Source organism: Phasianus colchicus, chromosome 2 (assembly GCF_987193195.1).
Source record: "Phasianus colchicus chromosome 2, bPhaCol1.hap1.1, whole genome shotgun sequence".
Taxonomy (NCBI): Eukaryota; Metazoa; Chordata; class Aves; order Galliformes; family Phasianidae; genus Phasianus; species Phasianus colchicus.
The window spans coordinates 51,626,051-51,638,898 of NC_143437.1; the positions used below are offsets into that span (position 1 = coordinate 51,626,051).

Genomic DNA, 12,848 nt, shown 5'->3' on the forward strand with positions numbered 1-12,848 from the left:
TTCCCATTGTACATTATACAGGAAAGCATTCAGGCAGGTGTTGAATATCTCCAGAGGAGACCACAATCTCTTAGGGCATCCTGGTCCAGTGCTCTGTGAGACCCAAGTCAAGAAATTCTTTTTCATGTTCATATGGAACTTCCTGTGTTCCAGTTCATGCCCTTTGTCCCTTGTTGTGTTGCTAAGCACCACCAAGAAGAATCTGGACTCATTTAATTGACACTCACCACTCTCAAAGCAAAGAATTTGTTCTTAATCTCTAATCTGAATCCATTCTCTTTCAGTTGGAAATTGTTACCCCTTGTTCTATTACTATAGTTCTTGAAAAAATTCCTTTGATACAAAAATCTTTGATATGAAATATTAACTCAGTACTGTAAGCTTCCACTCCCATCTGAAATGGGGAAAAAATAAATCTTAATTTGTTCTTCAAATCTCTTCTTAAACATTACTTTTACTTACTTAAAGAAATAGAATGGTTTTAATACACAGAAAGCTTTAATTCTGCGTTGTAAGAAACTTATAATAAGAAACCTATATTAAATGCTATTAAATAGCGTGTTTTGTTGTGTTTGAAACAGAGGAAATATTAAGTTCTTAAGCCCTTTTAGAAAGTAAAATAATTATTCTTAGGTTTTACTATAGAGTAGTATTCACAGGTAAAGTCATGCTCTTCACACCTACCATTAAAAGGTCTCCGGAAAACTTTAGCTTCTGTCTCAAGAATTTTCCTTACTGCTCTATGGATTTCTTTTCTGGCTTGGTATGTGATCCCTAAAAGAGCATTTTTAGGTTACTTAAGTTTGAAAGACTGATACCTCACATTATTTCAAGCTGCTGCTGGCTAGTTTTTTTTTTTAAGATATTCATATTTATACTTTATAACTATATATACATATGAATATATATCTCTTAAGAAAAATAAATTAGGTGACATTGTGAATATTATCTTTGTAAAATAGCTCAAAATTTATATCTCTGGATATACAAGTAAATTCCTGAAATATTGTATGCTGTTAAAACTTTATTTTTAGATTACAAACAATGACATCTTACCTTGATATTCATTTGGATTTAAAGAAGATGTACGTATATACACATGGGATTTAAGCTTTTCTTGATGTATAGCTTGAGTATCAATTTGCAGCAACTTCTTTAAGGACAAAACTTCATATGTAATGAATACAAAACCTCTTTAAATGAAAGAAAGCTGTGTATGAATACTACTAAAAAAAAGAGGAAGACTACAGCAAAAATATATTAACAATCATTTTGGTATAAATCATCCTTTAGTTATTAATTACAAATACCAGACTTTACCAAACATATAAGTCCACAGATTACATCAATTTAGCACAGAAAAGAAACTCTAAAATAATTAAATCTACCAGAAGATATGCTTCAAAACTAGAGCTCACCATACACAAACCCCTCAAATATTGTCACATTTTTTTAAAAGTAACATGAATTGAAGTTTTTAATGTAACCATAACTTACATGTAACTAGCAAGCTTACAACTTACCCCAGTATAAGTGATCCAGTTACTTTTGCAATTGTTCCTTGAAAAATGAAAAAATCATGTCAAATGAAGTTGTGTGCATCAAGTTGATATAAACAGATAATGTAAGACAGTAAGAATTTCAGTAACTAAGGTTTTTTCTATTTTTGTCTAGCTTTTAGAAAATCACTACTTAAAATTAAATAAGATCTTGCTGGATTAGAATTTCCTGCTCTCTTAATCTAGGCAACGAAAGGTTTCCTACTGCTGCTATTTACTGTGAGTATTGCTACCTGTCAATTGCATTCATTGCTTAGCTGCAAGAATCAACAGGAAATTCTGTCTATATCACTAGCATTTGTTTGAACCTCCACATTATGCTAAGGAGTTAGCTTTTTCTTCTTGATTGGATATTCAGTGTGAGAAAAGCCCTGCAGAATCTCCCTAAGCAAGGATATTGTTCAAATAACTCCACTGAATCTAACTTCCAGAGCAAAGAGTTGAATAAACACGTACCGCTTGCAGCAGCTTCCCTTTTAAATGCAATGATTCCTGTCTGATTTGAATTATTTGTCCTGGGTGAAGTTCAGCTGATAAGCTGGACTTAAGGTTGTCAGTACAGTGCAATTCTACTGCTATGAGTAGCGGCAAACCCAATGGAATCATGAATAATTGATTTTCCTCAGCATGAACCAGGAGGTTTGCCATAGACTCACTGCCACCAGCAAAGGCAGAAGCCTCTGCAAGACTTCACGAATTGTGGCATGCAGACAAGAAGCAGTTACAGGCTGAATAACTGGCAAAGAAGAGACAAAAAAAAAAAAAGCAGTGATTCCTGTAGAGCAGAAATAGAAATATCCTGTCTTTTAGTGCTGAAAAATCTACCTGAGAACTGTAGGAATTCTCATTTTATACACAAGATATTAAAGAAAGCAGAGAAGATTGTAGAACTTTTTAAAAAAAAAAAAAAAAGTAAAGGAGGAAGAAACAAAATTTATTCAAGTGCTGTCCTGTTAATAACAGTTTATGGATGTAATGTTTTCATTGAGCTGATCGTTAAGAAACAACCAAAGAAAAAAAAAACAGATAAAAATGAGCTTAAAATAATTTAATGAGATTGTATTTTGATGGGACTCCCATCATCTGCATTATCTAGAGTTATCATTGCAATGCAAAGCAGGTCAGAAGCAGACATCTGCTTCAGGAAAATAAAGCTTTTGATCACAAACTGCAGAGATGTAGGTCTCTTCTTGTCATTTAATCATGCACAGTGTTACATCCACACAGATGGTTTTCCTCTTTTAATAACACCTCTGATTGATACTTACAGAACTGTACTTACTTATATCATTCCAAGATGGCTGTTTTTTGGTGGCTGGACCAGAAGTTCCTATTTGTCTACAGCAAAATATGCAGTAAGCAGCCACTGACATTCTGTATATTCAGAAAAAGAAAAAAAAAAAATATTTGGAAATTAGTAGAAAACCTTTAGCTATTTTTCCCCATCTTTTTACAGGAAAGCTCATAAAAAGTCATATTTATATCATTCTGTGCCATATAAAATACTGTAAGTAAAAAAAAAAAGTTCTAAACTCCTGAATTTAGTAGTTTGCATTCTGATTACAACAAAAGTTTATTTATGAAGTGTTTCATACGATTACATATTTATGTTAATACTGGTAAGTATGTATCTTTGGCTACCTGCTCTGCTTTGAAGCATTTTCTGATTTTTTTTTTCCTGATAGCCTCACTTAAATACATCCCATGCACATGAAGATAGTGCTCAATACAACACATGACTTAATACAGGTTAGTAATCAACTGTTCATAATTCATTTCACCTTAACACTTACGTCTTTTATTTTGACTTAGCCAGCTCTAACAACTCATATAGATTGTTGATGCTAGAAGGCAAATCAGATAATATTTGTCTTTTCTTGCTGACTACACTGTAACACCACAGTCAATAAGGGATGTATTTTAGCATCTACACAATGAGGTTTGATTAATGTATAGTTGTAGGGGTGAACTGTTAAGAAATGAGGCAATTCAGACCTTATGAAAGAGCCAATTACTGCATTCACCACTCACATCCATATACACCATTTTATACATTAGCAGGTATTATTGCCTCTATATTTTACCTATACAAGAAAAGCCTACCTGAGGTTAGGATAATGACCTAATCGGCTTTGGCTAACTACAGCACCAATCAAACTCTGCATTCTTTCTGCTGAGGACTTCATCCAAGCATTCAGGCATATTTTCAGTGCAAGAATTACTGCTGGCTGGGTATTCTGCAGAAGTAACCTGAAGTTAAAATGTCACGACGTGATGTGTGAGCGCTTGCCTTACAACATGCTGATAGAAATGTGAAGTCAGTCTGTTCAAACAGATGTAAATCACCCCCGTATTTATTTGGAAAATACAGATATTGAACCTCTGTCTTGTCACAGTGACGATTAGTCAAAAAGATGGAGTGCCACACGCGTGAACGGTCATCAGGCCCTCAGGTGTCGCAGCAGGGATGACTCCCAGCGTTACCACAGCGCACAGCTTTCTGCCCTGTCTCCTTTCAGCACCGCGGTTATCCTCTGACTTCATTTATTACGTTTCTGATAAGCGCGGACTCCCTGCGGGCGCCTCCCCGCAAGCGGGGCGCTGACAGCGGCCGGCCCCAAGCCAAGAGGGTCTTCAAGGCTGAGGTCTGACAAACATCGGCATCGGACCGCGAAAAAACCCGAGCCCTGGCCCCTCCAGCCGCCCCGCCGCCTCCCCTCACTCGCCCCGCCGCTGCCGGTACCTTCCGCTTCCTATCTCTCCTCGCAGCCGGCGCCGCGGCTCCCATGACGTCATCACACCGCGCGCGGCTCGGCCAATCCGAGCGCAGCGTCAGGAGGGCAATAGGAGGAGCGAGGACTGCGCTTGCGCAGTACGTGTATGCGGGCTGCTTGGGTGAGTGCGTTCTGCGCGGCTGCAGCTGGAGGAGCGGTAAGGCTTGCCGGGCCGGAGCTACCCGTTCGTCGTCCTCGGCTTAGCCTGTGGACGGGTTGGAGCCTGTCTGCCTCCGCCCCGGCCGCCTTTCGCAAGGCCACGGTTCGCATGCGGCAACGAGAGGAGCGGAGCGGGGCGGGGCGGGGCGGGGCGGGGCGGGGGGAAGGGGGAGAAAGAGAAGGAGGGGGAGGCAGAGCCGTTCTGGATGCTGGCAGGGCGAGGGGGGCGGGCGGTGCCTGTGTGCGACCGCCTGGGTGTAGAGGTTGGGAGCGGGCTTAGACGCAGGGTAACGGTGTCCTGCTTTCTGCTCGCTTTTTTCCCCCCCTCCTGGGTCGCTGAGTTCAGCAGAGGCGTCTCTTTGTCTTACAGGCTTCATCTGCTTTATCTGTAACCCCAACCAGGAGATTTTCCTGCCACCCGCACCTTTGAGCGTTTGTGAGAGCTGCAAGGATGGTGAATGTTCTGAAGGGCGTTCTGATTGAATGGTTAGTGATAGCATCAGCATCTACTCATCTGCTTCTTTAGAACTGGAAATATTTTAGGTACTTTAAGAGTCTAGGCCGAAAAATGGATTTGTATGGTAAATGATGCTGAACAGACAAATGAAAGATGAGGTCTTTAGGGGAAGAAGGAGAGAGGCAGTTGTAGGAAATCTTAATTCCAAACTCAGTTTTTTAAATATGTTGTTGTTTTCTACTTAGACTTAACGTCATGTGTACCTCTTGTTTGTTATATTGCAAATAATGTTGATTAGTTTTGTTCCTGGGTGATGTGTTTTTAGTACTGATTCTAAATGGCAACTTCTCCATTTTTCATCCTTTGTTTTCTTTTTTCATCGATTCCAGTTCATATCCCACTCAAGGCTGGCTACTCTAAAACAAGTATGCTTATAATTTCAGAAAGTAAGCTGTTCATATCTGTGCAGTCAGTTTGTTTATATGCAGTCTGAAATCCCAAGACTAAGGTTCTGATAACAATTACCTCTAAATTAAAGGAGCTGTCAGTTAAGCTTTGTGGAGTCATTATATTATGTACAGGGTTTCTGCTGTATGCTTAAACTGTAAACATACTAACAGACTATAAGTGCACAAGTGCAAAATATCCTGCATGGTGCAAACAGCTGTGTGCCTGCTGTGGTTCACTTCTGAGCTGATTGAACATCAGCCAGCTCACATCTGAATGCCTAATAGTTGGGTATAAGCATCTTGGAGCATGAATTCCACTATCACAAAAAGCTTATCTGCTCCAATTTGGCTGCATGTTAGTATGCTGACAAACCTGAACACAAGAAACAGCCTCCCTGCACTTTGTAAAGACACCCAAAGCAGAATTGTGGACTGGCACAACAATAGATTCTAATATGTCAAGCAGTTAGTACGATGTTGTATTTTTTTCCACTTTCTTTTACACACACTGAAAGACTCGTGTGTTCTTGTACAACATTGTGATCATTTCCCATTTAATATTAGAATGAAACTTAATTATTCTCCCTGGAAGGGAATCTTTTATCTGACAAGAAATCTATAGCGTCTGTTATGCCATCAGAGTTTAAACAGCCCCTTGGGAAACTCACCTTTGTGTTGGCTTTGCCAGCTGCTGGTTGCTTTCTTGTTTCCTTCTTGCCTTTTCATAAGGGTAGCTGATGATTCCATCCTGGGAGAAGATGCAGAGTTATTACAAACCTGTCCCATTTACTTTTCAGATATGAATTTTTTACAACTCATTTTTTCCAGGATGTGTTTGGTAGTAACTTGTCAAGAAGTTGGGGAAAAAATAAACACTTCTGAATATGTTAAACATTAAAGTAAAACATGAAAATAAAACAATGAAATGCTAATAACATGGAGGTTTCTTCCTTCCCCCTGCATTATTCCAGTGTATAGCTAAACTGTTCCTAAGACAAAATCTCAATGATTATAATCTTCAAATGCTGAACAAGATCAGTGTTTCTGCTGAAACACACATATCCTGGCACTGATTACAGTCCTGTATGTGCAAATGAGTATGTTACCTAACATACAGGCTGGGCATACCAGCTTATGCTTCTGGTAATCATAGTGTATTGGTAAGGTACACATGAAAGAAACAAGCAAAAATAAACCTCTGTGCACCCATCAAAAAGAATGTGTAGAAGAAGGCTGAGGACCACACACTTTTTGGTATCTTTTTCATAACTTCTTTGTGTAACCTTTGTTTTTCTTCTAACGTTCTAGAGCACGTAAGTAATAGCTTCTCTAAAAACGATGGAGATCAGACTTTCCTACTCTCCTTGCCTCAAAATTAGGTACTTCGTAGAGTCATTTTGTTTTAACACTTTTGAGGCTAATCTTGTTTTTTGAGTTGTTAGTAGTTGGACATGCAGAGGGATTTGGTTCTCTAACACGTGCCTTTGCATCACATACACCTTTTAGGTACGGGAGTATAAAACAAATAATTGTCTAAGGAATTCTTTTAAGATAATGTTGCTGTTTACTACTTTGTCAAAACAACCATGTTCATAATTTCAAGTTATTCTGAACTACCTGACTGCAATTTATTTCCTGCACATGTCCATTTACCAGTTATTGCACCCAAATATCAATTCTTACCAGAAGCATGCTTTTCCTGTTTTTTATTAGAAAAATTAAAAAAACAAGAGGAGGACCCCACAACTGTCAATAAATATTAAGTCTGAATTATTCAAAATTTCAGCGGATCCAAAAGTTTATATTTTGAACCCACTTTTTCTGTGTCTAGTTGATCAGTATAACACAGACGTTCATGTAATTTTCAAGCTTCTGAAGTGTTCTCTGCTGAATGCTTATATCTAACTTGCAAGGTGATAACATGAAAAATAAGGGACAGTTCAATTACAGTGTGATAAATGTATAATTCATGTATGACTGCTTCCTTTCCGTGCTGTTCTACTTTGAGATGTTTGCTGTATTGGGTTTTGGTTCCCCTTAAAAACATGTTTCAAGATAGCATGTTTCTATGGCACTGTTTCTGAAAACAGCAAGGTTAAACTCACCTTGTTAAGGTGAGGTTGTTGGGTTTTTTTTGTTTGTTTTGTTTTTTTCAATCTACTTTTGTAATAGTGGCATTTCTCTGCCAGTTTAGCAGCCAGTTCTTTTTAGTCTTGGTTATCAGTTCACTTTTATTTCTATAATAACCAAGACATTTTTTTTGTTGCCAGAGAAACAACTTTTTCAATAGCATCTTAATGTTTTGCTTGTGAGCAGCTCTTGAGGTTAGTACAATTTTTGAAAGAACTTTGAGAATGTCTTAAAAGGATGTTCTTAATTTTTAGCTGTATCTTATTACAATGAGTGGAATCTGATGTATATTTGTCTCTACAGTGACCCAGCAATGAAGCAGTTTCTGCTCTACTTGGATGAGTCAAATGCTTTGGGAAAGAAGTTCATCATACAAGACCTGGATGAAACTCATGTCTTTGTATTAGCAGAGTTGGTTAACTTCCTCCAGGAGAGAGTGGGCGAGTTAATGGACCAGAACTCTTTTCCTATTACTCAGAAGTAAAAAAGATGAGAAAATAGATGCTGCCAATTTTTAAAAAGCAAATTTCAGTAGTTTGGGTTGTTACTGTTTTAATAGACCGTGGTTACTAAGTTCTATGCTAAAGTGGCTATTCTGGAAAATGGGTAATTTTCATAGACAAAATACTCTTGAACTGAATTTTATTTCTCACTTTGAAATATTATGGTATCTTTATTAAAATCCATAAGATGATATGCTTAGGGGCGTGCAGAGGGATATTTTTGATGCATGACTTCTGGTTTTCCTTTAGAGTTACCTTGTGAAATGGTATAACCCAAAAATGAGTGATGTTTCTGTACTGGAATGCTTTATGAACCTTCCTGATATGTTATATTCCTGTGGAATTGATTAAATTTGCTTATAGTGTGACATAGAATGTAAAGAAAGTCTGTGCTTGATAGAGCATCCCCATACATTGGAGGCATGGTCAGATGAAATCAAATACTTCTCTAACTTAATGAGTTTTAGATACCAAAATAATAATTTGTTTTTTTTTTTTATTTTTTTGTCTCACACTTTACATGTACTCCATAATAATTACCTACTTTTACTGATATTATCATTTCTGTGTTGTTCTGAGTTTGAGGAGTGGTGGCGAGGATTTAAGGTTTTGACAGAGGGTGAATGCAAAATCTATAATCCTGCATCATAACATTGAGCTGTAAACTGGTTACTTGCAAATCAACAATAGCAAATAGAGGGGTACTAAATTTGAGACCAATGCTTTAGATATAACTACTTGTATATTGTTTTTTAACTGAAGCTAATATGTAACCACAAGAACCTATGTGACTAGGAAGGGGAAAATAAAGAGTTGATTGCTGTATTTAATAAGAAGAAATTTGATTTTGTTTTTGTTTTAGGTGTTTGTCCCTTACTGCTCCTTTGATAAAATCTGTGAAGATAAGTCCTCATTTCTTTACACTGAAAGTGTAAAAAATCTGCATGTGTAACTCACTAACTTAGATGCTGGCTTATTCAGTAAGGCAGCTAGTGCATGATAATAAAACCTGCAAAGATTTTTGATATTCTTGCAAATATGGCAAGATAGAGATAACAGAAACAAGAATGTGCTACGCCTTTCTTTCTTATCCTGCTTCTTGCTCAAAATCGACAAATTCATTGGTTTTAGTAACAAAAGACTTCTTAATTATCAGTTCAAAGGGAAGCTTGGTTTTCAGAGCTATGCTCTACAACTTCCTGAAGGAAGGCAAGGTATCAGTCTCAGGTGACTAGAGATAGGATGCGAGGTGATGGCTACAAGTTCTGCTATAGGAGGTTTAGGTTGGATATCCACAGGAATTTCTTCAAGAAGAGGGCAGTTAGGAGTTGGAACTATCTGTGTAGGGAAGAGAGAGAATCCCTGGAAGTATTTAAGAGATGTGGACATTGTTAATGGTGTACTTGGTAGTGTTATACTGATGTTTTGATTTAAGAGTCTTTTTCAACCTATATGATTATTCTGTAATCTAGCCTACCAGAGGAAGAGCATGATAGGACTGTCATCTAAGGGATGCTTACTTGAACTTCATCTTTTATTTGCTACTTAATAGCTCTGAAAAAAGACTTTTGGAGTTCACTTCATTGTGTTTTGTGAGTAACTTTTGAGTAGTAATTGAAACTTTAAATCCGTTTATCAATATGACTTTCATTAATTAAATGCAGATTGTAATGAATGTTTTGGGATGATATAAACATACAAGTTCCCTTTCCTTCTCTCCAGTTCAACAGTAAGCTAAGGGAGAATAATTATCCAGTGCAGTAAAGGAAGGAATAACCAGTAATGAGTAGAGAGAACTCTGTGGGGTGACCTCAAGAACGTGAGAACAAATTAGAAAAGATGTTTTATGCATTAACAAGATCCTCTTCTATGAGTTGTAAGTGATGGGATTTCATGGTTTTATTAACATGGCTTATTTTAACTTTTCTTAGTTGGCATCATCACCATAGTGTCAAATTTGAGCCAGCCCCTAAGCTGAGCCTTAGAAGTCAGTCTCTAAAAATAATATTGATGGAAAAATACATTGCTACAAAATAGCTGTCTATATAGAAATACGTACACGAACAGAGACTGAGAGGTAAATTTTGTTTTTTCAACCAGACAGTAGGCCAATGAAGAAAAATAGTAAGCTTTTCTAACAAATCTTTTTGCATTTTCCAATTTCACAGCAGATTTGAGTCCTCTCTCTGCACTGATTCTCACAAATGATCCCATGAAAGCCGGTAGAGCTTAGTAATGAGTGAAATGAGGCATTACTCACTATGTCAGAATTGGATCTCCATGTCTATTGTATAACTCAGACATTGGCAATGCTTACATTTGCTATACATTTAAGTTTCAGTACACTTTGTAGTTTTTTAATGATGGAAAAACAAATTTCACCTAAATTAAATCTTTGGTCTTATGACTCAGCTACTAACAAGAAATTTATAAGAAATAGGTGCTCTGGTAGAAATACGATATTTAATGTGAATAGAGTTGATACTTCACTCTTTGTTTTGTATCAGAAGAGGTGTGGGCCTAACAATTTCAAGGCAGACCAGTAAGGGGAGCTCTTACCAATACTTTAAACTGCTCTTCGTAAAATTGCTGCAGCATAGGTAATGGTGGGTCACAGATTTATTGTGCTTTGAAGCACAATTAATGTCTCACTCTGGAAATGCTTTAAGCTACAGATGAACTATTTTAACTTCAAAGAACCCCACTAGAAAGACATTTGTGTAGGAGAGTTTGGAATGCAATTTATTTAACTCTGAAATTTCTTAGATGTTTAGTTACCTAATGTTTTCTTTCTGTAATTAGGCTGAGAATCCCACCACGTAATGATACAGCTGAAACTGTCATTTTCAGATATTACTGCTTGGTCTGAATGTATCCACACCATTACTCTGCTTTCAGAGTTGCTCTGTATTAAGCCACATCATTTTCAGTGAGTGTAGATCAGAGGCCAACAACAGCAAAAACAGTTCCTGAGCTGTCCAAAGGAAAAGTTAACAAATTTCTACAATAAAAGTTTTAATATGAGGAAAAACATGGTAATACTTTGCAAACTAGTGGTTGTATTTTTCATATAGGAAAAAAAATTGATAATAATTTCTCCTCTGATTGTGTGGCAGTAATAAGCAGATTAATTACAGAATAGAAACTGCATTAAAATTGCCACTCATGAAACACTTCTTAAAAAATAAAAAAATGTAGTATCTGTTAGCTTTTAGCTTTGTATACATGAGCAATTCTAGGTGGTAGTAACAACAGCAAGTAGAAAGGTGCTGGGAGAAATGTTTTGTTTTTTCAAACAAATAGCTTTATTATACATAAAGGCTAATAATACTTGTGTAGGAATGTGCTCCAACACCAAAACTCTTGTCAGGTAACTGCTTAGCTATAATACTAATCTCCTGGGAAACAAAATAACAACAAAATTCCTGGATGACAATAGGTTGAGGGATGTAGCACCTAGACCCACAATTTTTTACTTTTCTGTTACAGGAAAGATGGGCTGAGTTGTAAATCAGAGAAAACTTGGAATGGTGCCTACCTTTATATCAGTGAAGGTGTCACCTGCAGATAAGTGTTGCACAATTGTGCAATGTTGTCACTATTGACATATTGGCTATGCCAAGTAAACATGATAAGCAATCCTCTATAATCCGTTGGCAATGTTAGTTACATTCCTGCTCTTTTGAAGGTAAAGGGTATAAGAGCAAGACGGATAAGAAGGTAGAAAAGAGGCTTTTAACTACCATTTCCTGTTAAATTTTGAAATTAAACAAGATCACAAGCAACACAGGAGAGAAATTGTTAGTGCGCTTAAATTCTGTTTGTTTGTCAAATAAAAAAAGCTTGCAATTAACTAGAATTTATTTTGCTTACAGAAGGCCCTGTACTTATCAGAAGAGCCAACATATCAGATGGACTGGAAAAACAAGCTTTCTTAATGTTAGAACGATCTAGTTTCTGAAAAATATCTTTTCAACTGTAATGCATAGTGTGCTTTCTGCATTTGATATTGACAGACAGTGTGATCGAGAACTGTAACATTTTTCTGATGATGACTGGGTTGCCACTGGGTAAAGGTAGCTATAAATGGTGTTTGAGAAAAGCAAGAGAGAAGGAATGAGGAGCAGCCAAAGACAGGCATCTAAACAAATTTGTCTGCAGGTCCAGGAAATCTGAATTTTTGGAAGCTAATAAATGTTTCCCTTTTGGCTTTGAAATTTAATTTAAATTTTTAATTAAATGTTCAGTGAAGCTATTTCTGCCTGTTCAGTCTCTGGTATGATGGCAGGAGTTAGAAGAAGCTGGAGGGAGAAGGGATTCTGAGGGATTCTTTATTTCAGAAGCCGGTTCCTAAAGTTGTTTGCTACAAGTATTAAAAACCTTTTCAATACGTAGAGTTATTCTTGTTCATTTCTTTCTTTAAATGTAGTATAATAAAAAAAAGAACTGTGAAGGTGCTAGGGAAAACTTTAGCTGATTGAATTGCTAAGTACAAGGAGCAATGGTGAAAGAGGCTTTCATATAGTGGAATTTTTCATTATCATCATAGTTATATGGAGATCATAAACCAAAACAAGCCAAAGAAGCAAAGAAAAGACTCATAAAAATGGCATATGTTTAAGTCTAGTGGTCAGACATTGGCAACACTTCACCTTTGCTCAAGCTTGGGATTAATCAGTTGTACCAATATTTTAAAGTTTCTATTAGTCTGAATGATTGCCTTGGGAGATCTGTGGCAACATTTCCTGGAATTTTATCACTTGTGATTAGATGGAGCATCAGTTCTAGGTTTTCCAGTCTCAGAGACTGCCACACTA

General features: G+C 36.9%; 2 protein-coding genes across 7 annotated transcripts in view; one reads left to right on the forward strand and one right to left on the reverse strand.

The window, feature by feature from the left end:
- Nucleotides 1–4,511, reverse strand: part of SERAC1 (serine active site containing 1) — a 26,902-nt gene extending 22,391 nt beyond the window's left edge. For 3 of the 4 annotated variants that reach the window (XR_016464327.1, XR_016464328.1, XM_090135671.1), the window contains exons 1-6: nt 4,303–4,511; nt 3,663–3,809; nt 2,842–2,933; nt 1,524–1,560; nt 1,057–1,193; nt 685–774 (exon numbers count right to left, since the gene is read on the reverse strand). Coding sequence is in view for 2 of the 4 variants with exons in the window: in XM_090135671.1 (XP_089991797.1) it covers nt 685–774; nt 1,057–1,193; nt 1,524–1,560; nt 2,842–2,933; nt 3,663–3,809; nt 4,303–4,355 (556 nt within the window). In the remaining 2 variants the exon portion in view is untranslated. The remainder of the gene's footprint in view (nt 1–684; nt 775–1,056; nt 1,194–1,523; nt 1,561–2,841; nt 2,934–3,662; nt 3,810–4,302) is intronic. The other variant, XM_031611598.2, reaches the window with a different exon arrangement.
- Nucleotides 4,388–8,871, forward strand: GTF2H5 (general transcription factor IIH subunit 5). 3 transcript variants are annotated; one of them, XM_031611609.2, is made up of 3 exons: nt 4,388–4,490; nt 4,863–4,978; nt 7,832–8,871. In XM_031611609.2, exons 2-3 carry the CDS (start codon nt 4,944–4,946, stop codon nt 8,010–8,012), a joined length of 216 nt encoding a protein of 71 aa, XP_031467469.1. In that variant the 5' UTR covers nt 4,388–4,490; nt 4,863–4,943; the 3' UTR covers nt 8,013–8,871. The 3 variants fall into 3 exon arrangements, with proteins under 3 accessions (XP_031467469.1, XP_031467478.1, XP_031467486.1); XM_031611618.2 differs by having other exon boundaries at nt 4,393–4,454; XM_031611626.2 differs by having other exon boundaries at nt 4,457–4,595.
- Nucleotides 8,872–12,848: the final 3,977 nt, after the last annotated feature.